The sequence below is a fragment of the Electrona antarctica genome (genome assembly GCF_951216825.1).
Source record: "Electrona antarctica genome assembly, chromosome: 8".
Taxonomy (NCBI): Eukaryota; Metazoa; Chordata; class Actinopteri; order Myctophiformes; family Myctophidae; genus Electrona; species Electrona antarctica.
In genome coordinates this window covers 622501-648397 of record NC_136789.1, presented here as the reverse complement: position 1 = coordinate 648397, position 25897 = coordinate 622501, and the positions used below count along the sequence as shown (strand labels likewise).

General features: G+C 42.2%; 3 protein-coding genes across 4 annotated transcripts in view; 2 read left to right on the top strand and 1 right to left on the bottom strand.

Annotated features, from left to right (window-relative positions):
* Positions 1 to 3044: 3044 nt before the first annotated feature.
* Positions 3045 to 5133, top strand: ndor1 (NADPH dependent diflavin oxidoreductase 1). The gene has a single exon (XM_079507486.1). It carries the CDS (start codon positions 3211 to 3213, stop codon positions 4990 to 4992), a length of 1782 nt encoding a protein of 593 aa, XP_079363612.1. The 5' UTR covers positions 3045 to 3210; the 3' UTR covers positions 4993 to 5133.
* Positions 5134 to 6605: 1472 nt separating this feature from the next.
* Positions 6606 to 16348, top strand: chek1 (checkpoint kinase 1; the record flags this gene model as incomplete). 2 transcript variants are annotated; one of them, XM_079507488.1, is made up of 14 exons in its annotated part: positions 6606 to 6746; positions 7042 to 7107; positions 7711 to 7825; positions 8014 to 8122; positions 8781 to 8845; positions 9153 to 9222; positions 10800 to 10988; positions 11689 to 11793; positions 11934 to 12029; positions 12229 to 12307; positions 12739 to 12907; positions 13321 to 13452; positions 14459 to 14560; positions 15901 to 16348. In XM_079507488.1, 13 exons carry the CDS (start codon positions 7043 to 7045, stop codon positions 15994 to 15996), a joined length of 1392 nt encoding a protein of 463 aa, XP_079363614.1. In that variant the 3' UTR covers positions 15997 to 16348. The 2 variants fall into 2 exon arrangements, with proteins under 2 accessions (XP_079363614.1, XP_079363613.1); XM_079507487.1 differs by lacking the exon at positions 6606 to 6746 and having other exon boundaries at positions 7028 to 7107.
* Positions 16349 to 17409: 1061 nt separating this feature from the next.
* The window catches only part of vsig10l2 (V-set and immunoglobulin domain containing 10 like 2), a gene marked incomplete at both ends in the record, with an annotated part of 10577 nt that continues 2089 nt past the window's right edge, over positions 17410 to 25897 (bottom strand). The window contains 10 exons of the mRNA XM_079507973.1: positions 17410 to 17567; positions 17804 to 17907; positions 18891 to 18915; positions 19032 to 19154; positions 20335 to 20724; positions 20891 to 21184; positions 22311 to 22568; positions 23207 to 23494; positions 24524 to 24805; positions 24928 to 25203. Of these exons, the coding sequence (XP_079364099.1) occupies positions 17410 to 17567; positions 17804 to 17907; positions 18891 to 18915; positions 19032 to 19154; positions 20335 to 20724; positions 20891 to 21184; positions 22311 to 22568; positions 23207 to 23494; positions 24524 to 24805; positions 24928 to 25203 (2198 nt within the window). The remainder of the gene's footprint in view (positions 17568 to 17803; positions 17908 to 18890; positions 18916 to 19031; positions 19155 to 20334; positions 20725 to 20890; positions 21185 to 22310; positions 22569 to 23206; positions 23495 to 24523; positions 24806 to 24927; positions 25204 to 25897) is intronic.

Here is a 25897-nt window from a genome sequence, read left to right as displayed (position 1 = left end):
ACATTGTAATTTTGTCCAATTCTGTTATTGTAGAGTGTTGTTAATACAATATAACTTACAATTGGGGTGGTTGTATTTTGTCTCCCTGCTCTGCTCTTCTATTGAGACATTTGTGTCAAAGGTCAGACACAAGATCTGTCACAATGTTTTACCTGATGTGCAAGAGCAAGCAGGCTGGCTCTATTAACTCAATGGTAAAATGTCAGCACTTACACAGGAAAAAGGGTTACATTTATTTCAAATAGAACTAGTAGACTTAGTCAATATGCGAGAATATTAAGTACTTTATAGGGTCAACATTTAAGAGCAATGGAGAGTGTGGAAAAGAGGTGAAGAAACGAGTGCAAGCAGGTTGGAATGGGTGGAGAAAAGTGTCAGGTGTGATAGGAAAGTATCAGCAAGAATGAAATGGAAGGTGTACAAGACAGTGGTGAGACCAACTATTTTATGTTGAGGTTGGAACTGCCAGGCAGGTAGGAGGCCTGGAGGGAGACCAAAGAGAAGATTTATGGAGATGGAGGAAGATGATTTGCTGTGGCGACCCCTGAAGGGAAAGAATAAGATATGTACAACACACAGATATATATTTGTTTGTTTGTTTGTTTTTGGACCTTCGTGCAAATGGGTGGATAACCAAATGAATATCCAAATTCCAAATTAAACCAATCCAAATCAAAGTGTTTGTTGTCTTTTTAGCCCAGGAACAATTGGGCCTATCTGAAATGTGGCAAGTAAAGAACTTCCCATATTAACCAGTGGATCACATGCATGGGTTTTTATCGTTTCATCTGTTTTTTGTGAGTGAACTTAAGGTCATGTCTGATAAACGAAACTATTGAGAAACCAAGACAAAGTACAAACAACCTTGTCAATTCCCAAACCCCAAGCATAGTTTTGTTTTCCAGTAATGAGTTTTCCAGTAATGATTAATTGACCTGCTCAAATTGATCCCACAACAAAAATAACACAGGGCGTTTAAAGTAAATCATTACCTAATACCTACACCGGGAAATTTACCAGTATATTTGATTTGAAATGGATGGATCCACTATTTATATTTTGGTAATGCGGTTTGTTGACACGTGTTCTGCTGAATTTTAAGACTGTTGTAAATAGTCTCATGTTACCAGACTGTTGCCTCTCGTAATTTTCAATTTACCTCCAGGTGCACAACACCCTGAGGTACATCATGCACACAGAGGTTGTGGCAAAAGAAAGCAAGGCGGTGCCTGTACCGCATCAGATACCTGAAGAAATTCAAGGTGTCACAGTAGATGCTACTCTGCCACCACAACCCAGGGCATCTTATCAGGGAGTTATCACTAGTATGGTATGGACAGAGCTCTTCCCAGGACCTACGACTGCTGTGGAAGGTTGTGAGGTTGGCTGACTGTGCCACACAACTCTGCAAGACATACGAGCAGGTGCTTGAGCAGGGGCAAAGAATTATTATGAAGGACAAACATCATCCTAGTTAGTAGACTGTGATGATGCGAAATGGGAAGCGCTTGAGATGCCTCACAGCCCAGGTGCAAGGCTTAGAAAACGTTTTTGAGTCCAACAACTGGCTTTGTACCCGTGTACCCGTGTTCGTACCAAATGAGCATGGTTGCTATGGTCACTCAGTTCACACGGGTGTGATTTTAAAAAAAAGATCACACCCGTGTGAACTGAGTGGTGTAAGCTGTGGTCTGACGTAATGTCTGACGTAATGAAATCACACCCGTGTGAACTGGGTGACCATAGCAACAATGCTCATTTTTTGGTACAAACAGACAGACAGACAAACTAACAAAGCCAGTTGTAGGAGTGGTTTACACCACTCAAAAATGAGCATGGTTACTATGGTCACTGACATTACGTCAGACCACAGCTGATCAGTCTATATAAGACCTTGCACCACTCAGTTCACACGGGTGTGCTTTTTTTTCACTGTTTGATTGATTGATTGAAGAATTTATTAACAGTTTGCAGAATTACAGTACATTTCAAGCACAAACTCAATACAAAGGCTGTTAACTGTGAGTGGACGACCCAATTAAGCATTACACTTGTTTCCAACAGGGTCCACCATGTTCAAATCATCAAAACATTTAGAGACGTACAAATAGACACTTCTATAGACAGAACAGGAATTCATCAAAAAAGAATTCATCAAAAAGGAGGTAAAAAGGGAAAAGAAAAATATACAGTGAGGGGAAAAAAAAGGGGGGGCGGGGGGGGGGGATTCACGTTCAGCTCCGTTAAATTGTTTGTTTTCCTTGGAGGAGCTGCGTTGGGTCCCCAAGTCGGCTCCGTGGCCGTACCTTGAGTTGGCTGTGTGGCCGTGACCATCTCTTGTGTTGTCCTTGCGTTGGGTCCCCAAGTTGGCTCAGTGGCCATACCTTGAGTTGGCTGTGTGGCCGCGACCGTCTCTTGTGTTGTCATTGCGTTCGTGTTTGAGGGATTCCGATTTTACAGGGGCCAGTTTCGAATTGCAGCCGTCCGTAGGTGCCCTTTGAGAGCGGTTTTGAAAGAGTCAAGGGATTCGCATGTCTTAATGACAGTTGGTAGGGCGTTCCACATTTTAGTGGCATAGGAGCGAAAAGAATTTAGTCCCTTGTTTGTGCCGAATCTGGGTTGTACATGGTTCGTTGCACTCCCTCTGGTGTTGTGGGTGTGGACTTCGTTAACATTAAGGAAGTATCTAGACAGGTACATGGGTATCTTGGTGGTGTATCGAATCTTGTGGCTGTCAGAACCATAATGAGGACATGGTCAAAAAACAAAAATATAAAGACTAAAATTCACAGAATACAACAGACTTACTGTTCTTTCTTATGTAGGTATAATGCATAAATGCATGCCCTCTTTTGCACATTTGGTTTGACATTGCTGCTAACGATAGCATTCAGGTTGTGTCTGGCTGCGCTACGCGATAGATAGAAACCTATGATAGAAACAAGCATGGAAACAGGAAACAAGTAGGCTACTGGGGATTTCTGGCGACGGACGGACGGGGCTGGGATTGGCTAGTTGCTTGTTACGTAACCGCTGACGCAAGTAAAAGTGGACGTCACTTCACTCGATGTAGGACCCCTCAGAATCGGCATTCTATGCATTATCCTCATGGTTGAACATCTTGAATATCGTGATTTAAGTATGTGATCAGTTCGCATGTAAATCAATTAAGGAACTAACCAAAACGAAGGATTGGATTTGGAGAAGACAATGTCAATCCCAACGCTGCTAGTTCTCTACGGGAGCCAGACGGGTACAGCCGAGGACACTGCACATCGCATTGGGAGACAGGCACAGAGGAAGCGGCTGCACGTCCAAATTTCACCTCTGGATAGCTACAATGTAGCTAATCTGATCTCCGAGCCTCTGGTTATTTTTGTGTGCGCCACCACTGGCCAAGGAGACCCTCCTGACAATATGAATAATTTCTGGAGGTTCCTCTTCAGGAAATCGTTGCCTGCTGGCTCTCTGTGTCAGCTAGAATGTGCAGTACTGGGCCTAGGAGACTCTTCGTATCCAAAGTTCAATTTTGTAGCTAAGAAGCTTCATAAGCGCCTTGTGCAGTTGGGTGCCAGCATTCTGCTGCCAGCTGGACTGGCAGATGATCAGCATGACCTGGGACCAGATGCTGTGGTTGACCCATGGCTCAGATCATTTTGGGAGAGAGTGTTAGTTCTGTACCCATCTCTTGGACATGTGATTCCGCTCAGAGAAGATGAACCACTCCCTCCAAGGTACATTTTCCACTTCGTAGATGATGTAAAAGAAAATCCAGATCACATGTCTCCAAAGCGACAAATGGTGCCTTCACAAGTCCACTCCTTCCCAGCTAAAATGCTGTACAATCAAAGAGTAACGGATGCCTCCCACTTCCAAGATGTGCGGCACATTGAGTTTGACATCACAGGCTCCAACATTGAGTTTGCTGCCGGTGATGTGGTGATGATGCGTCCAAATAACACACAAGAAGATGTACAACAATTTTGTCAATTGCTAAGATTAGATCCAAATGCCCAGTTTACTCTGACGGCAACAGACAGTAACACTACAGTTCCAGCTAGGTTACCTCAGCCCTGTACAGTTGAACACCTGGTGAAACATTACTTGGACATTTCTGCTGTACCACGTCGCTCCTACTTTGAGCTGCTGTCCACTTTTGCCACCAACGACCTGGAAAAGGAGAAGCTGGTTGAGTTCAGCTCTGCCCAGGGTCAAGACGACCTGCATGACTATTGCACACGGCCGCGACGCACTGCCCTAGAAGTGTTGTTGGACTTCCCTCACACTGCAGCAGAACTGAAGGTGGATTACATCCTGGATCTGTTCCCTGATATCCAGCCACGCTCCTTCTCCATCGCCTCCTCCCTCCTGGCACACCCCAACCGCATCCAGATCTTAGTAGCTGTGGTACGCTACAAAACCAAGATGCATAAACCTCGTAATGGCCTCTGCTCCACCTGGTTAGCTTCCCTGAACCCTGCACATGAGGAAGTATATGTGCCTTTGTGGGTTAAGAAGGGAACTTTAAGGTTCCCAAGCAAACAGGAGACCCCTGTGATCATGGTTGGGCCTGGAACCGGGGTTGCACCCTTTAGGTCAGCCTTGCAAGAGAGAGTAGCCCAGGACAAAACTTCTAATGTGTTGTTCTTTGGCTCTCGTTCTGAGTTCAAGGATTATTTCTTCCACTCAGACTGGCAGGACACGACCAAGGCTGGACATCTGACCTGCTTCACTGCCTTCTCGCGAGACCAGGAGGACAAGATTTATGTGCAGCACCGTGTCAAAGAGCAGGCTAAACTCTTGTGGGACTTGATTGCAAATAGGGGTGGCTGTTTTTACATAGCAGGCCGTGCCAAAGAGATGCCGGCCAGTGTGCGTGAAGCACTGCAAGAGGTATTTAAGCAAGGGGGAGGTCTGTCCTCGGAAGAGGCAGACCAGATGCTCACCACAATGGAGCAGACGGGTCGACTCCAGAGTGAGACCTGGTCCTGATCACTAGGGAATCACTAGGGCTGTCACCATCATTACATTTTAGCTGACAGTTAATTGGTATTATTGTTTGAATTGTGTTTTTTGAAATTGAACATTGTAAAATAAAGAATAAAGAAGGTAATATATATATATATATATACACACACACACACACACACTTTGGTTTGGCTTTCAGGCTTTGTAAAGAAAAAGGGCAGATATGACATAATTTATTTGATAACTACTTGCTAATGACCAGTACCAAACCATAATACAAAGAATGTATTATGGTTAAAACAGGCCATGCATTTAATCATTTTATACTTTCAGAAATGTTACAAAATAGTACAAATAGCTTATCTACAAGCTCACAACGCATCGCAACATGTGAGCTTGTAAATCAACAGATGAATTTATACAGTAATGAAGGGAAATGATTCTCACAATTATGCACAATTGATCATTATCTGAAATAATTGCGATTATCAAATAATTGCGATTGGGCGATTATGTAATAATTGTGACAGGCCTACACTGATCACAAGATCTCAGACTTCTCTTGCTCTGTAGGGCTGGACAAAATATCACAATACTTTTTGACCAATAGCTCTTAGTCTTATCAATATTGTTGCAATGACTTCTATTGCTGCTTTCACAGAATATACAGTGATATTTTTTGATAAATAACCATCAGTAATGACTAATGACTAAGTCATTAAAGGAAAAATAATAGAACACTTATAAAAGTCAAGCATTCCGAAAAATACATTATTGTAATGGAGCCTTTAAAGCCCGGGAAAAATAACACTTATGCCATATCACAATGTTGCGATATCCAAAATCCCATATATCTAGTCTCCTAACAAGATATTGATATTTTATTGCCCAGTCCTACTCTGCATTATAATGTTGATTCCTCGTAGTTGTTTAATATAAATAGGTTATTGTACTGGATTCCACTTGTTGCCTGGCAACTGGCAAGAAACCTGCACTGCCTCTGTGGTCAAGGTTTCGACTTGACAGAGAGGTGGTGTTGAGGTGCCTCATGTACTGTATGGTGAATGATGTGTGTACAATTAAATCATCCACCCCTACAACCTGTTATGCATATGTTTGATTTTGAAATAAAGTGCAATAAAAAGTACAGTCAGTGAGTGGGACATGGACTTTTTTAGGGGGCCATTTGCATTGCAACATTTATACATTTGAAGTTAACACATGGTTAAATATATAAGAAACCCCTGGTGACGTGACCTGAGGCAGAGGTGGCCGAACGGTTTGCGGAGCGGTCTTGATACCGGAAGGTTGCCAGTTCGAATCCCCGGACCGGCACATTAAAATTACCACCGCTGAAGTGCCCTTGAGCAAGGCATTGAACCCCAACCATGAAATGTTCTATGAGCAGGGCGTGGCTGTAAACAAGCATCTCGAGCTTAGTCCACTTACCCTGGGTAAACAAAGAACTTTGCTTTGCTTTACCTGCTCTGGCTCGATTCACCAGGCTTTTCTTCCTGGTGTCTATCAATGTTATTGGTGTCTATTTACTGCTCAATGCTCAGATCCGGTCTAAAGCCCCGCCTACTCTAGAGTCATCCGCTCTAGATCTGCGGAAGTGACGATGCCGGTGCTACGCACGCGCATGGCGGAAATGGTCAAAAGAAGCCAGCAGCGCGCCAACTTTATGAGTCTGACAACAACAATTCACTTCATACTGTATTCCTTAACAAATGTTTCTGTCTGTTGCTCGCCGCTGGTTTCGAGTGAAATAAGTCCAGGTAAACCACCGCATCCGCAATGACTTGACAACTTCAGAGTTTAGCCCATATAGAGTTATAAGGTTTAGCAATATTAAAAATAGCCGAACTACAACCTCACAACGGTCGTTTTAAAATGTTTTCACAATTTCACAAGGCCAAAATAGGGACACCAGGTTGAAAGTGGTACAGTCTTCTACTGGGTTTTCTTTCTTTAGTTTAAATCCCCTCCGACTCGGTTACGTTACCCACAATTCAAATGCATTTCCATATTATAACGTGTGAAAAGTAATAGTATTTGTATGTCGTATCGTAGCATGGCGGTGCCTTTCGTACAGGGCTGGGACCTGGTGCAGACATTAGGAGAGGGAGCCTATGGAGAGTAAGTTATGATTCTTTGACTGTATTGTCTTCATTTACATAATCTCCCTGTTTTAATTCAGTGTCTGTCATTCAGTCACGTTATACACACCATGACACTAACAATTTAAAGTAATAACATGGTGGAAAAGCCTGTATATTTTTGGAATGTGTACTGTGGGTGTCATTTTTAGTCCTTGAATTTTGAATACACTTGTTTTAGTAGTATAAACGTTCTGTGAAATGCTCTCACAAAACATTTCAACATAATGCAACTAATTTGCTGTATCAAGGTATTGTAGACATTGTATTCCTATAGGTCAGGGCATTGTACAAAGCATGATGCTAATTCAAATAATACATTGTGGGTGGTTCGAAATCAATGTCAGATTTATTTATTTTGAAAAGCACAGAAACCACCACGGTTATAGCAGTGAGCATTATAGCTCTGACCTTGACAACTAGTCAGTTTGGTGTCAAAGACAGTGACATATTTATTGTGGATACCTCATTCTCACTACCCTCCCTCCTCCTAGCTCCTATCTTATTTGGTATGTTGTAGCCAAGGCAGCACGACATCATCTTCTCACTGCTGTCGTGCTTCTTTCTCATTCCTCTTTACCAGAGTGAGGTTGCTGGTAAACAGACAGACAGAGGAGGCGGTAGCAGTAAAAGTGATAGACACCTCTCAGGCTAAGGAGTGTGCTGACAATGTGAAGAAGGAGATCTGCATTCACAAGGTTGGTCTTGCATGGTTCTAGTCTCAAAAATGCTAATTTATGTACCAAAAAGGAAATTAATTTTTATATACTGTATGTTTGTACGTTAGCATGTAATTAAGTAACTAAATGCAATTACTGGCAGTGGATCCCAAATTCTACTTGTCTTGTCTATGGTCAATTTTTTAACATCCAGCTCTGCTCAATAGGCACTCAACCATGCCAATATTGTGCGCTTCTTTGGACATCGAAAAGAGGGTCAGACCGTCTATCTCTTCTTGGAGTACTGCAGTGGAGGAGAGTTGTTTGACCGGATAGGTGAGATAGTCCCCAGGCTGTCCTGGTAACTCAGTTAGTCTGCCGATAACATACAGTAACTGCAATGGCCATACTTTAATCCTTCAAAAATTGGTTCAGTCACTCACCCAGCCATGTTTTCTCTCTCTCTCTCACACACACACACACACACACACACACACACACACACACACACACACACACACACACATAGTTTGCTCTAAATGTGCAACACTATCACACATGTTATAAATACTTACTGTATGCCCTCAGCCATTATAGCCTTTGGAATGTACACAACAGGCCTTTTACAAATTTAGACACATCATGATTTGCTGGTCTAATACAAATGAAGCTGGTTAGAGCTGTTTGTTACAACTCTTTTTGAGGGGCGCTAGCCCCTCCTATATACAGCTTTTGTGCACACACGTCTCATATTTGCCATTGACATGAAAGGAGAGATTAGGTCAGATGTCCGCCAAATATTATGTAAATTTGTGGCAACACAAACATTAAATCCCATTGACAATGAAGGGAAAATGTACGTCATACTGTATGTAGACGAGCAAATCGGCTAACCAATCACATAAATTCAGTTGTTCATGAGATGATGTATGATGATGTATAATGATAAGAGCGCCCCTCACTTCACACGGGTGTGATTGTTTCCCCATGTTAGAACCTGATGTGGGCATGGAAGAGCAAGAAGCGCACAGGCTTTTCCTGCAGCTGATTGCAGCCGTGGTGAGTGTCTGTCTGTAAAATGAATGACCAACAGACGTCATTCCTCCATTTTCATGCTGCTTCTCCAGATCAGGGTCACCGAAAATTACAGGCATGCAAAAATAATGGGTCAGGTTTCACAAAAAAGCTAAACAAGATAAACAAAAGAAAACAATCTAATTGAAATGGAAATTGGAAAATTAACAGTCTAGAATCCAGATGTCCCCTTCCCAAAGTTTCCAGGCAACTTTCAGCTGTTGTAGGGGAATGCATGTCGGTGCAGATCACCTCCACATTTCATGATGTTTTGTTTTTCAACCCATTACAGGAGTACCTCCACAGTATTGGGATCACACACAGAGACATAAAGCCTGAGAACATATTGCTGGATGACAAAGGTGAGGGAATGTGTATATTGCTCTTTTTCCTTTCTCTGAATATTCCCGCCTACTCTGGGACCACGCAAGTCGCGAATGCATGCCCCACCATGCAATACCCGTTGTGCCTGTATGTTTGTCTTTGTCTCTTTTATGCAGGCCTGGCCGGTGGGGCATGCGGAACAGTTCCCCGCCTAGGGCACCAGGTCGGCTAGGGGTAGGGGCTCTGTGTATCACTAAAAAAAACACAAATAAAATAAAATCTCTGGTGGGCGCCCCCCCTCCCCATTGAATAAATAAACAAGAATAAATACACTTGGTTTGCACCCCTGTTCTGTTCCTCACAACAATGTTTCATCTGCTGCACTGCTGGTGGTGCCTGCTTTAAGTGGCGGATGTTGTTGCACTTAACAGGCAACCCAAACGGTTCTAATAAGGCAGGGGTTCCCAACCTTTCTATTCCCACGGACCGGCTGACAGTTCATAAAATGTTCGCAGACTCGCATGGTGATGCAAGGTTATAGATTCACGGTCGGGAAAACTTGGAATTCCCTTCCCCCGTAACGGTGGTTGGGAGGGAACCTCTGTTCGGAGGTAAATAAATACTGAAGGACTCCTCACTGCCACTTCTCCCAGTTTTCTTTGTTCAAAACAAGCTTTTCTTCAACAGCTTTTCTTCGCATATAAAATGTATTTTCTCTGTGGAATAGACATTCGTCCACATGGCTTTGTTGACATTCTGCAAGCATCGATCGCTCGCTGACCAAAAAAAGTTAAAAACACTGGAATACATTGGTGGATGAATTAAATAATACCTGGCACTCAAAGAGCTAAGAGAGTGATATGAAATTAACTAAACTACCTATGTAACTATGGCACCTTTTTCAGTGCATGTTGTCAGATGTTGAAGCAAATGCTTATTGTTGGGACGAGGACGGCCAAAGATATCCACATAAAAACTCCAAAGAAACACACAAACCCGGCAAATTTCGCACACGCATGTACAGGGGCGACCTCTACTGATCGTGAATTTGACGCTGAGAAGCATGTAATCAGTGGTCGGCACTGTGCCCATATGGAGTTCCTGGTGAGGCATGCCCAAATAAGGAGACCAGGCCAGTCTATGATGTCCGTACTATGACATCATATTCAGTGTACTCCATATGAGGATTTTTGGATTTATCGATATTTTGGGGGATCCACTGATCTGACTGACTTCCACTCGATGCATCACTCACCAGCACACTTTGTCTTTATATAGGTCTAACTGTCTGCACAAGAGAAAAGTCTCCATCTATCATGGGCATGTTAACGTTTGTGACATCCACTATTCACTGTCCACCCACAAGGCAATTGTAAATAATATAGGATACTGTAGGACAGGTGATTACATTTTCATATGATAGTGAGTTGCGTTTCAGTATTATATATGTCTGTACAACAGCAGAACTTCAGAATACATTTAAGGCACTCTAAAAGCTAAATTTTTAATGATTTATTTGCTTGCCGAATGCCTATGGTGCTGTTATTTATCTATGAGTCTTCTTGGTCTATTTGTGAGTCCTGTTTATTAACGCTTCACTGTTTCTTACGTGAAGATAACCTGAAGCTGACGGATTTCGGCTTGGCCACTATGTTTCGTCACAAAGGCCGGGAGCGCCTTCTCACCAGGCTCTGTGGAACACTTCCCTACGTGGCCCCAGAACTTCTCAGCCAAACAGAGTTCAGAGCCCAGCCTGCAGACGTATGGGCCTGTGGGATAGTTCTCACAGCCATGCTTGCCGGAGGTAGGAATGAAGTGAAAGCCTTTTCATTGTTCATCATAACATCAACATACAGTATCTGACAGTTTAAAATGTTCACATAGTACATACAGTACATGGACTATTCTGTACCAGCTCAGTGGCACTCTTAACGGTGCCACTGTTTGCCCTGAGACTGGGAGGTTGGGGTTCAATCCCCTGCAGAGTCATACCAAAGACTAGCCTCGGTCCCAGGCTTGCTTATCTGCGAATAGAAAAGCTATCGGCGGTATGTTCCTCTGGAACATCCGTCAGATTTATTTCCCCCGGATACGATATTTTCCCGACCAATCACAACACTTGCATCAACGTAATTTCCTTGGGCGATACTTCCGCTATAATCCCGCAACTTCCGCCCAAACAAATGATAGCCTCTACAGCGTAGGTCTTGCCCAGGGTGACCAAAGACTATTTGGACCAATGCCTTCCATACTAGCATCATGTCCAGGGAATGTTCCTATACATCAAGCTGCCTCACACTACGGAAACAGGAGGGCTCCTGACTTCTGGGCTACATGGCTTGGGAACCATTGGTTTACCAAGGCTACTTAATTTCTTACATAGGCTAGTCCGTGCTAATACATCTGCCACTATTTACAATTAGTTTTAGCCAGAATCAATGATGAATTTATCCCTTTAACCAGAGTGTTCTCAGACTCGGCCTCATGTCCTTTGCTTCTTTCAGAGTTGCCATGGGACCAGCCCAGTGACAGCTGTCAAGAGTACGCAGATTGGCTCCAGAAGAAAACCTACTTACCACCTTGGAAAAAGATCCCACCAACGCCACTTAGTAAGACCTAAAACAAAGACACATTTGAATTGTCCCCATGTCCCTTCTTGATGAGACGAAACAAAAACAAAACAACATCCACACACTTGGTGTGTTCATCATGGCATGTTTAAATATAATGTTCAGTTGTTTCTCTATAGGTCTGTTGTCTAAATTATTGTTGGCTAGTCCAGAGGGACGCATGTCAATCCTGGACATAAAGAAAGACCGTTGGTTCACCCAAACCTATAAAGCAGGTAAGCATAGCTTTTGAAACTGTTCCCCCATCATTAACTCTTAACAAATTTTAAAAATGTAATAATAAACCTTGTGTCACACCTTTTCATACAGTAGATTGTTTGCAATAACTACAAACAGCACTAGGATAGACATTAGTAGTCAGATAATTTGATGTTATATTGAATGTACAATATATTCACTGTTCTGCTCTGTTAGGTGGAAACCGACAGTCTCATTCCCACGGACCTGCGCACAAATTCCTTAAATCCGATTCAGGACAATCTCGAACCAGCAGGTCAGAGCTTTTTGGCTTTGTGTGTGTGGATGTATTTCTCACGCGATCCCTAAGACACTATTGCTTTAATCAGTCAAAAGTACATTGCAAAGACTATGTGCATACACTCTAGAGGAGGCTATGTATACCTATCCTTTATTTTTCTTCCACACAAAGTGTCAATATGACAGATGAGAGCACCCCCGCCATCTGTTTTCCATTGGATCCAAAGTAGTTATTAAATCACAAGCTCTTGTACTTTTGATTGGTTAAATATTTAGATTATTTACTTTTGACACTGTCATAACAACCAGTAGTAAAATACATCTATGGAAGAAAAAAAAACATACAAATGTGGAAATTCAGGTTTTCAGCCCAACAACGATGATATTTTCTTTGTATGTAAAAACGTACTTGGTCAGGTTAGATGTCATGGTTGTGTCTTTCCACAGTGATGACAGGATGCAGTTCTCCAGCTCCCAGCCTGATCCTCCCCCAGGCAGCAGTACATGGGAGACCACAGTGTGCCTTAGGGAAGCGGAGGTCTCCTTTTCCCAGCCAGCCAAGCCTGAACACATGCTGCTGGGTAGCCAGCTACTAGGTACACCAGGAGCAAGCCAGGTAAATACAGTAATATCTATTTGTATTACACAAAGCAGCTTGAAATAGGGGTGAAACCAATTAATCGATTGACAGAAAATGTGTTACCGGTAATTTACATTTTAGTGATAATCGCTCTATTATTGCGTCATGGAAATTCTGAATTGTAATATGTCGAACTTCACTAAAATCTGAATGTCTGTCTGATGTTCCATATATTAAAGTTAATGTTGTGTTTTTGACGGACAGATACATTTACTATTATAGAGCCCTGGCCCCTGAGGGTTAAGAAATGATCGATCGATAAGTGAAAGTAATTTTTGGTGGCAGCAGCCGTATTGAAAGTAGCTTGATGTCCTACGTTACAACATACTTTACGCACACATTCACATCTCGCTATAACAATGAAGTCTTCCTGGTCCATCCTTGTCTAGACTCCGTGGCAGAGGTTGGTGCGGAGGATGACAAGGTTCTTCACCACTCTGGACCCAGATGGCTCTTTCTGTGCCCTGAGAGATACCTGCCTTGGCCTGGGGCTCACCTTCAAACACACTTGTGCCAACCAGGTGCGTTCATCTGACATCTGCGCAGACATTCTGTCTGATTCAGTGTTGATTTTGACAGCACATTTTTATTTAGTTTTTCATAGTCTAGTTTTAGTCACATTTTTGTCATCTTAAAATTTTAGTCTAGTTTTAGGTTGACTAAATATATATATTTTATTATTTTTAAATCTACAGGTGATTGTTTTTTTTTTGACTAAAATGTATTTTGGCAGGCCTTGATGGCATCGTAATGCCTGATTTTCCATCATAGTTTTAGTTCAACACTGGTCTTATTGCAATCTTATTACAGAATATCTATTTATAAATCTCTCTGTATCTGGCTTCCTTAGAAACTCAGCAACTCGGTACATTCACTCAATCACTCTCAACCTCTACTCTGTCTGAGTTCATCTCATTCTCATGTTTTCACACAAGTTAATGTTTACAGTATCGCTCATTTTCACATGTGCAGACTCATTTCTTGAACCTATGGATGGGTGTTTGGGGGTTAACTGTAGCGTAATCTATTTATACAAAAGGTGCACATTATGAGCCTGCAACTGCATCAAATATGTAGCACAACTGTATTGAAACTGCCAATCATCTCATGGACAGAGAGTCAGTGGTTTCCCAGTTGTCTCACTATCAGCTATCTACTACACATGACCATGAGCTTAGTCAAAATATACTTTTATTTAAATTAAACTCAAGATATTTGAATATACATCTATTCTACATAATCTATTTGCATTCCCAGTAATTATTGTTATTATTGTTACTTTAAATCTTTATTTATGAGTATTTGCATTTTTATTTGTTTTGTATTTATCTGCTACAGTAGACTTTAATGGTAGGTCTGGGCAATTAACCAAAAATATATCAAAACAGATATTTTGAGGCAGTAACCGACTTTTTTAATGTTCATATAATCGTTAGGCAAGGCAAAAGTTTTAAATAATCGTGATATTGATATGAAGTCATATCGCTTATCCCTATATAATTGCCCTCCCCCACCTCCACCCACCAGGTAACCGTGAGCACATATGACAAACGCAACAGCAAGCTAATCTTCAAAGTCCATTTGCTGGAGATGGATCAGAGAGTTCTGATGGACTTCAGGCTGTCTAAGGTAAGTAGCCTTGCCGAGCCATGAGGCCCATAGGGCAGGAGCCTATCTCCTGTTTCTGTAGCGTGAGGCAGCTTGATGTACAAGTACACCCCCTGGACATGACGCTAGTATGTCGCAGGGACTTACCCCCAATCCAACCCTTGATGCTGAGTGTCAAGCAGGGGGTCCCATTTTTTAGAGTCTTTGGTATGACCCGGCCGGGGATTGAACCCTGACCTCCCAGTCTCAGGGCGGACACTCTAACCACAAGGTCACTGAGCTGGTACAACACCTGTCTAAGGTGGGTAGAAGCAAACAAGGTTAGCACTGGAAGGGAAAAAGTTTTTTATACAAAAAAAAAAGCTTTATACTGTACTTGAAATGTATAGTTAGGGGTTCTCTGTCTAAAGGGGTTAAATGCAAGTAAACCTTTAAGGCTAATGTGCTTAAACCCCAACTGGTGTTTGAATGTAATGTTATAAAATGGATACGAACCCTGGACTAATGGGTAGGAATCCAACAGGAAAAAACAAATGAATGGCTAGGCTGGTGTCTCTTGAATGAACCTACCAAAGTTCAAAGTGTGGCAAATGTATTATGCAACATTGCCACCATGTGGTTAAGGCTGGAAATAACTTAAACGTTCTTGTTAAAGCTGTGTCCTTGTCTCTGCATGTTTTATCCTTAAAACCATGGTTCTCTACCAGTGTAACAGAGCCCTCATTTGGGTCACAAGTCACCAGTTGTCCTGACAGATTCATCGACAAAGAAACATAATATTGATTTAAGTAATATTCCATATATAGATGACTAACTTAGATGACCACAAAATGTGGAACTTTCTTCATACCAGTTGAGCCATTATGTTTAGCACACGACACGCATACAATTTCTCACAGCCAAGGAAAATTACATCATGTGTGCAAAATAAACCTAAAACTGAATGCCGAAAATTCCATAAGTAAAGTAAGTAAGCCTTGCCGAGCCATGTGGCCCATAGGGCAGGAGTCTATCTCCTGTTTCTGTAGTGTGAGAGGGCTTGATGTACATCCCCCAGCCATGATGCTAGTATGTCTCCAATTCAACCCTTGATGCTAAGTTCGAAGCAGGGAGGCATTGGTTTCCATTTTCTCTAGTCATTGGTATGCCACGGCGGGGATTTAATCCAGACCTCCCAATCGTAGGGCGGACACTCTAACCAACCACAACACCATTTGAAACCCATGTTCGTTAAAAGGGAAGCTTCAGTTTGTCAGTGTTGCGAGAGCTTGTTCCTTAATCTTATTATGTGTGAGCGTGCTCTTTAGCTAGACGGAGATAGTCAGTCACCAACCCGGTGTCTTCTTGTGTATGGTTTACAGGGCGACGGTCTTGAGTTTAAGCGCCACTTCTTGAAGATCAAACAGAAGCTTGGTGATATCATCAGCAGCCAGAAGGTCCAGCTCCCTGCCACATGATTGCTTTTGAACATGCCTCTTTATGTAAAACCATGCCTCTTTTTTATGTAAAACCAGGGGAAGGACAGGACAGTACAGAACAGAACCCGTCTATTACAGGCCGTTGGAGATGAACATGTACATAGTTAACTTCTGAACTTCTGAAAATACCTTTTATCATTTTAAATACCGTGGACTGTTGTGCCATCTTTTAGATTTGAGTTTTTCCAGTGTGTTGGTTTGAATTTGTGTATTTGCATAAGTGTATGCATTCATATTAAATATATTTGTGTTGCTTCTTTGAGAAGACACGTGTGCTCTAAATATGTTTGAGTTGAGAGTCGAGAATAATAAATTGCTGCAAGAAGATGCACCTTTTCTAATATTTTTTGTCTGAAAAGAAATGTTAAGAAAATAACACATACTCCGTTTCATGTAGAAATGCATGGCTCACTTATTTCAGTGTTTTATTTTGAAAGACAATTATGACACACATCCAATTTGGACAGGATGAAAATACAACTGGAGGTTTTGTAACAATTACAAACAATTATGTTACAACATTGTAACCACATGAACCCTAGTAGCATACCTATTCTGGGGCAAACAAGCTCACCGCATGTCGCATTGTGAGCTTGTAGATCTGCCATTTCCGTGGAAGAGATTTGTAGGGGAAAATCGTTTTTCTGTTGGCATTTAGGCTTCGTAAACAGAAGTTGCACAGGGCAGATGGGACAATAAAATAACATATTTAATTACTTTATACTTTAAAAAATCACACCCGTGTGAACTGAGTGGTGTAAGGTCTTATATAGACTGATCAGCTGTGGTCTGACGTAATGAAATCACACCCGTGTGAACTGGGTGACCATAGCAACCATGCTCATTTTTTGGTACGAACAGACAGACACGTAAACTAACAAAGCCAGTTGTAGGAGTGGTTTACACCACTCAAAAAATAGCTGATCTACAAGCTCGAAATCCATCGCGACGCATTTAGAGCTTGTAGTGCTATTTACACTATTGTTAAATGTTTGAAAATATCTGGGGGGGGGGGGGGGGGGGGGGTTAATACAGTAATGAATATAATGATTATGCAAAAGATATTGCAATTATCTCAATTACGATTATGTAATCATTGTGACAGGCCTAAGACTCACTATGCACTCCAATGTTTTAGCTCCAGGGAAGTGAAAACGAGGTGAATTCTAGCTGTGATTATTATCGTTGCAGACTTTGAGATGTGAGAAGTGCAAATTACATCGGTACAAAAAAGAAATAGGTCATCTCAAGGTTCTCAACTCTGGCCCAGGGACCCAGGGTGCTTATAGTTTACCAGGTGTTTAATTGCATTCCACCTGGTCTCAGGATGAGTAGTTGAGAACCATTGCAATACAAAATGTAATACAAGGTGAATTTGTCCTCAATGTATGATTAGGACCCCGTTGCCATGACAGAGATTGTGACGTTGACAGGTTGGTCATCGTCTCCAGAGGCTTGGCCAGGAGTGGCCGTGGCACTCAAGGGGGTGACGGCTATTGGTGAAGGTGCTGAGGGTGAAGCTGCTCTGGGCAGAACCATTGTTGGGAGGCCTGAAAAAGATCCACATTGTCATCATTTTGTTTGCTGTATAGTAGAAGTGTATCTTCATGTTTCATTTTATGTTTTTTCACAAGTAAATGCCCTATTTTATTTTATAAGTCGTCTTCTGACGGCATCAGCGACAATTTCTTGAGTCCACTCCTTTTTTATTCAACCAGCATCAGCAATATATGTTCAGTAAAATCTTTAAAGTATATTGAAATGACATTTTGTAATTGAACAATACCTGTGGTGGCTGAGAGGCCATGGTCGTCTATTCCTCCCTCTAACCCTTCTTCCACCACCTCATCCTCTGGGAAGTTAATGTTCTCCCTCGACTGGCTGTTCTGCCTGGATAGATGGACAGAAAAAAAACTTGTCAATCAAGTCAGCTTGAAGTGTAGTTTTATATGCACAGTGGAAAAGAAGTGGTAAAAATGATTGGAAACGGAGAAGAAAGGATATAATAAAACTAATGCCTCTGCCTCACCATAAAAAATGTTTATAAGACAACATTAACAATAAACCAAAATGAACAAACAAGCACATGTGATAAACTGCAACCTTGGTTTGTGCTTGATTCTTTGGATGGACCAACTGACAGTTGCTTATGCTAACTGCTTGGTTGCAGCTAAAAAAGGAACAAAATCTAAAATACACCAAAAAATCAGGGTAAATCAAGAAATGAATGGCAGTGAAATTCAGCTTATGAAGCGCCCTGTTGAGACCACATGACTCGATTGAGTGCCATGATATATGTGTGTGTGTGCGTGTATATATATAATTTATTTAATTTTTTAATTTTTCATGTGTTTATGAGGGGACAGTACTTCATTAGACCCATTGATGTGGTTATGTGCAAAAATGTCTTCCCTTTGTATTTAGGTTTCTTCCTGAGGCTAAAACCTTGATAGTCAAACGTGCCAATGAAAAAATGTGAATATAGTGATATAGTGACATCACAATATCATCCCTACACTAAACTCTTCCTCCTCATATAATAATAATAATACCTGGGGTGGAAAGTTATTTTTCACTTTAACTACCGGTAGTATAATTTTCAGCCATTCCACATAAATATGTTTTTCTCAACTCTCAAAACTTCTCTTAACACACAATGTACCAGAAATGTATTTGTTTATTTATGTATTTAAGTCGAATTCTGGGAATCACAATTCCAACAGAACCAAAAATTATACCAAAATAGATTTTACACAGTGGGACTTGTATATGTATGTATTTTGAAAAGCTGCTTTGAGCCAATGCCCAAACACTATAGAAATACAAGTTGAGCGTTTTATACTGTCCATCTTTGCTTTGAACTAGATACTCACCTGCCAAACAGCAGGTCATGCAGCCCTGTGGGGAACAGCACAGATGATTTAGTTTTGATCTAACAATATAATGCTGTACTATACAGTGGGATGGTGACAAAGTTCAGAAGATGCGTTGTTAGCTATGTATTCGAGACTCACGTGGGTTATTGTTTCGGTTGCGTATTATGAGTAGGAGCAGCAGCAGTGTCAAGAGGGCGGCGAAGATCATTCCTCCGATGGCTGCCCCAATGACAGCTGGGTACTGATTGAATGGCGGGTCCGCTGCAACATAGCACAGTTAACATTGCAATGCAGTACACTTTCAACAGTGAAGAAAATATAAGTTACTGGTTAAATGGTTAATATATGTATCTGGTGTAGTTTCAGGCAGGTATCATCTAACAGTGGCCCTCAACTTTTTACAGCACTTGAACAGCACACTAAACAAGCTGTGTTATGGTTGTTTATTTTCAAAAGAAAGGGTAGTTTAGAATTGTTTCAACCATGGAAAACCACAATTGCAGGTTACAAAATTGAACTCTGTTCAGAGTTGACTTTCCACTCGACCCATTAATTCCAAACAATTGACTTAGTCCACTCATGAATGTGCCACAGTGCTCGGGTTGAGAACCACTAACCTACCCTGTACTAAACTGTGATCCTCTATCCTCAACAACAGAGTGACCTGGGTATATTGGCAGCAGTGAGAATCTAGCTTATTCTGTACATTAAAACACCAAGACTGGGACAGAACAGACATCACACAGACCAGATAGAGGAACAGCGAGGAACAGGGATACAGAGGGAATGAGGAAGGAATTGAGGGTGCCAGGGGGAAAGTTTAAGGAAGTGTGTGTCATGTGGTGGTAAGGAGTTAAGCAAGTGTGCTCATCTACTTGTGTGTGTATGAGTGTGTCTTTCACCTAAGTGGATAACAAAACAGAAAAAAACAAAAATGTTAGACTCTCGTTAATAGTTCATCATTAAGATTAATCATGGGATCAATGCACAATGCATCAACAACAAATTCATATAACACATCTAAGCTTTCTTGTTATATTAATTTGACCCTCCCCAGGCCCACTGCACACACTGCATAAACCTGAGCATTGTTGCTTGACCACTTTCAACCTGGTGTCCTTATTATGACATTATATAGGCATATGCTTTTATATAAACTTATACATAGAAGTTGTATGTTTTTAAAGTATTTACAAGCTTGATGCATTTTGGGCTTGATTGTCTATTTTCGCTATGTCGTACGACAAAATATATAGTGCTTATGTTGAGTGATTAACTCAGATAGATGGTGTAATAAAAGATGACACTGCAAAAAAACACGGTCCTGTTATCCCTTAAGGCTCCACTTTCGCTTTCTCTTTGTCTCTCATGCGACCCTCTCTGCCCTCCAACCACATACTGTATGACTGTAATACACACCTCAACACACCGCTTCACTTACCTGGAGTCTTTGCCACAGATGGGTGTCCGATGGTGCGGTGGTTCACTGCCCTGATACGGAACTGGTACTTGGTCGTGGGGGCCAGGCTGCCCAGAATGTGTGCTCTTGTCTCTGGGTCACGCATCTCAAATCGGAGCCATGCCGAGGAGCCCTTCCTCCTCTCGGCACTCTCCTCCCTCTTCCCTCTTTCTGTGGAATCGTTGTTGACCCGCCTCAAAGGCCGCTCTGCCACCCATCTTTGCTCCAGGATGAAGCCTGTGAACCCCCTGCGTTCCTCTTGACTGCCGTCTTCGTTTTCACCTTCAATCTGCCACTCTATCTCCACCTCTGTGCGCTGGCCACTGCTGTACATGACCATGACCAGGGTTACGTTAGGTGGCATAGGATATCCTGTAGGACAGAACGAGGCAACCAAACAGAGTGTTGTTATTGTTATACTCCTATCAACCATGTGTGATAGGAGGAGATATGCAAAGAGTCTATGGTTGTCGTTAACCGTGGAAGCAATACACAAAATGAAATATGCCCTCTTAAGTATGGGTTAAGGGAATCTTACTCATGACCCTTAGTGTGACGGGGATCTCGGCTCCTCCCACTGCGTTTGAGGCAGAGCACCAGTACTGGCCACTGTCGTGCATCTCATCGGCCTCTCGCACAGTCAGGTTGGCCCATGCCGCGGCCCTCTGCAGCAGGTACTTCTTAGAGGTGTCCCACACTTCCTGTCTGTGGTTGTTGAACCAGGTGATTTCATTAGATGGAAGATAGTTGTCTCTCAGGATGCAGGTGAGCTGGACATCGCTGCCCTCATACACTGACACAACGCTTCGCTGTGTCATCAACACAGGAGCCTCTGCAACCCAAAGACCCAATGAATGAATTAACATAAAGCAGGTACTCTGTATACAGTACATGCCTTATTCTCTATGGGCTATTGGGCAGTGGTTTTCAATTGTAGTCCAATTGAGACCCACATATTTCTTTCCGCTAGGTGCTCAGGCCCTGAGGTCAGCTGACCAGCTGCTCCTGACTGTGCCCATATACCAATTACACGTTCAGAGGCGACTGTGCTTTTTCAGTGGTCTTTGTAAATGTGCTCTAGAAATAAAGTTTGATTTGATTTTGATTTGATAGGCCCCGGGAATACAACGCATTCACACTCCCAAGATGGGAGACTAGAGGGGGAACTGGGCGATTTACGATTATGTCCCTATCAGAACGTAATGTACAATAGAAACTCCATCTTACAAATACTGCAGGTAATCCTTTTCTTTAAGATGTTGAGGGTAAAATGGCCTCAGACTGTAGATGTTTTTGGATACCAACAATGTGATTCTGCATAGGGCACCACCATTGTTATATGTCATATTTTGCTTTGCAGTCGCTACTGTGTATGTGCAACTATCAGCAGATTGTAAGGGAAGACTGATGGATCACTCCTCTAGCTTAGCTACATTTAACACTGGAAAAACTATGGATATGTGGAAAAACACCCACAATTAATTGCAAAAAAACCTCCAGCAATCAGTTGCCGATTTGATTAGGATTACTAAATTAGTCGATTATGATTAATCGATTAGCAGCTTTAGTCAGACGGCACACATCTGTCGTTTAACAGTTTTTTTGTCTAACTTCCTGACTTATTATTAGGGGCTGTAGTATGTTCTCACCAAATGGGCAGAGTGTTCCTCTGGTGGGGGTGAGCATTCCGCACCAAACAAGGGCAAGTGTTCGCTGGGGAGCGAGCTATCCGCAAAAGAATGGGGGCGAGTAGGTTTTGAGGCGACCTTTCCGGTTACCCTCCTTAGTCCGGAGAGCCAGACTACCAGTCTGATATATACAGTAAAATCCCAAAAATCACCCGAATAGACGCATAAGGGTCCATTCCTTTTTTTTCCTCCTATGTTTTACTTGCAGTTACATTAACACTTGATTACACTTGTACCCAGTATCATAACCACTGCTTTAAGTGTACTAACCAAGTGTGAGTTTGCAGGTCTTGATTTGGGCCAGAAGAGGGTGTTTAGCGTGGCAAGTATAGGGCAGGCCGCTGTGGGCGGTGCCGTAGCGAAGAACCAGGATATTTGAGTTCTCCACCCCTGGTTGGCCCTGGCCACCCGGGCCCTCCCACCACAGTAAGGCCCTTGGGCTCCCACCGTTCCAGGTGCAGGAAAGCATCAGTATCTTGTTGTTACGGGTAGCATAGGCAAAACAAGCAGGTTCCCCTGGGGGAGTATCTGGTGTAAAACAAAAGAAAAATAAAGTTTATTTGCAGTGTTTCACAATTAAAAGACTGGGCCCAGTAATGGCGTTGCTTCACGTGTATCTCTGACCAGTCATGACATCATTTATGTATGACTGGACACATTAAATACTAGAATATGTAAACAAAAAGTACTTAGTGGGGATGGAAGGACTTCAATTTGCAAAGCAGGATCAGTATCTACTGAGGGTATTGCTGGTGGCATCCAAAAAAGCCTTAACAAAAAAGTGGCTTACAAATGTAATACCAACTATAAATGAATGGATTGATTTAATCTATAGTATATTTATTATGGAGAGAATTACATTCAGCTTTAGAGGTCAATTTGAAGTCTTCACAGATAACTGGTTTAGATGGATTACTCATGTCTCTACCATAAGACCTGACTTTGTTTAAATTCAATTGTCATAGTCAACTGGGGGAAAAAAGTACTTAGTGGGATTGTACGTTGGGCTAGTGACGGTGTACACAAGAAGACAGACCCTTATAGACAGCTTAGCCTCTTTCAGAACCATGCCGTCAATTGATTTCATAAAAGGGCTGTGAGCAGATGACAAAGAGTACAAAATAAAATAATGAAAAACACACACAATCCACTTTCTTTGCTCTCACATGTTTGTGCGCTGCACGTTGCAGTATGATTGAGGGCGGGGTGGGAGCCCAGGCATTTGAACAAGGTGTTTTTGCTGGTCTGGGCTCCTGACAGCAACAAGGTGGCATTGTTGGTTACTTTGTCGGTCATTTCCAGTTGGGCCTCATTCTGACCCATCAGGCCCAGAGCACCTCCAGTCCATTGGAGGGAGGCAGAAGGCTGTCCACCTGGCCAGGAACACAGCAGTCTCACGGAGGTGTAGTTCAGAGCTGGCTCCACACTGCATGTAGGCATGCCATCGGGTGCATCTGCGTGGATATGATACAACCATAACAAGAGAGGGATGACTAGTACTTGGAGAGTTTTCCATGACAGAAAACAACATGGTTTGATCCCTACTTGGAAACAAACCATAGGTGTGTTTTGCCTTGTATATGGCCGGTTAAAAAAACACCGAACCCCTACATACTTGCTCACTGTGGATTTGATTAAAAGTGGAAAATTGGTACATAGTCATATACCTTTAATAGTATATGCCTATATGGTATAGTTTTTAAGATCCTGTGTATTTATGAAGGAGTTGAAAAATCATCTGTCAGTCAGTATTAATAATGGCTATAAATATACTGTAGCTAGCTTAAAATCATACATAACTCATAACAGAAGAAATCAGAAGCCAACAACACAACACAGGAGAGTGATTATGATGACAAGAAGTGGCCCTCTGGCCAGCCAGTGCTTGCCATGGCTGTGACATCACAGCAGGGTACCTGTCAGAACCTTGTTAGAGTTCCAGCACCTTCCCCGCTGGTCCAAACTGGAGGCTACGACTTGCACTTCCAAACTCTGCTGTGTGTGTCTGTGCATGTGTCTGTCTATGTTTCTGTGAATGTATGGGTGGGGTGTGTGTACATGTGGGATGGCAGACTTGGATGTGTTTGAGTCTTAGAGAAAGGTGAATGTACTGAATGGGGTCAGAATGACGAAAGGAAAACATGAGAGGGCAGCGAGAGAAAAGTGGTTTACGCTTAATGTTGTCAACAGGAGAGTGTTATTGATTAAAGATGTAACAAAAGATAGAGTGATGTAGAATGAAGATCCAAGTATTTATAAGGCCACGGTTGGGTTCTTCAGTCCTGTAAGCGGTTTGAATAATTAGATTTAAAAAAAGGGGTGAAAATGAATTCAGATTTCATGCATGCTCATACTTGCATACTGGTGGCAACAAGAATGAAGAACACCGGATTAGAACAGACGTCACACAGTTGAGGTTTTTAGAAGATATGAGGATGGTTGGCCGCGAGATTAAATGTTAAGGGTCAAGAGGTCAAACTCACAGTAGACAGTCAGGCTGATGGTTTTTTTCGAGCTGTGCTGGGTGTTGAGGTAGATGTTCTTTGCCAGACAGGCGTAGTATCCCGTGTGCATGCGGAGGATTTTGGTGATGGTGTACTGGGGTCCAGTGTAGACCTGGGAGGAGTTGTAGAACCATACGTACTCACTGGGAGGATTGGACTGGGTTTGACAGAGCAGAGAAACTGTCTGTCGTTCCAGTGCAGAGAAACCCCGCTCCGTTATACTGTATGGAGTCACGCCTATATGAGGGATATCCGGAGAAACTGTGGAGAAAGGGGCATTAATTCTGTTGTGTATGTGAACAGACACACGCACAAACCATTGTTGTGTTACATTAAAGTTGTTAGTTGCATCTAATATGAAAGATTCGTGATGATCAACTCACAGAAGATGTTCAGCCAAATGGGCTCGGAGAGCACTGAGTTCACAGGGTTTCTGGCCTTACAGCGGAACGAGCCTGAGTGGTTCCGGCTAACCTCTGTCATGTTGAGCATACTGCTGTTGCTCCAAGCAAAGTCTGTGATGTCACCATTGGGGTTTTCGTGCTGCCACATGTAGTTGATGGGTCCAGTCCCATTTTCCAGGCCGCAGCGCAGCCACAGTGACAGTCCCTCCACCGGAATACCACCGATCTGCACAACATAAGGCTTGCTGATCGGAACTACACTCAAGTGAGAAACAAAATCAGAATCTCAATTAGAACTACAATCAATATTGAGAAATACAATTCACAATCAGGTTTATTTGCAATGTACAATATTGTAATGCAGTTAATTAAACACAGTGGTATTCCCTTGATTTCATTTGGAGGGAGGTGTACGCAGGAATCATTTGGGACTAACATTGGTTAGAGAGTTCAAAGGGGGTGGGAAAAAGTGGGAGAGAAGAAGAAAAAGCAGGAAAAAGAGGGACTGCTTTGTTTATGCTGAAGAGACAGCTATTGTTTTTTGACAGTTTAGCGCACACCCTTTTGCCTCTGTCAGCCTGTAATGTATTAATAGGGAACATAGTTCAACTCAACCTTATTTTTTGTCTGGACCTGGCTGAATCATTATTTTAGGAAGATTAGCTGGTACTACAATATGCATGCAGTATGCATATTTACAGCTATACACTGTGTAGAAGTAGAACCATGACTCCAGTATATCACCAGTAAACATATTTGACAAGGTACAGTGATCGTTAATCTTATGGTAGTAGTTTTCAAATATTTGTAACAAATCTGAATCATAATTATTTGACTCAATTGTTATAATAATCAATTATTTGCCAACCTGATTTCTAACTATGCATTAAGCCTACAAAACATGTCAAACCTTAAGAAGGTTAAGTTTGGAAATTAATGAAAAAGAAAT

Coding starts and splice junctions, on each gene's coding strand:
- ndor1 (XM_079507486.1), top strand. CDS start 3,211: ATGTCAATCCCAACGCTGCTAGTTCTCTACGGGAGCCAGACGGGTACA.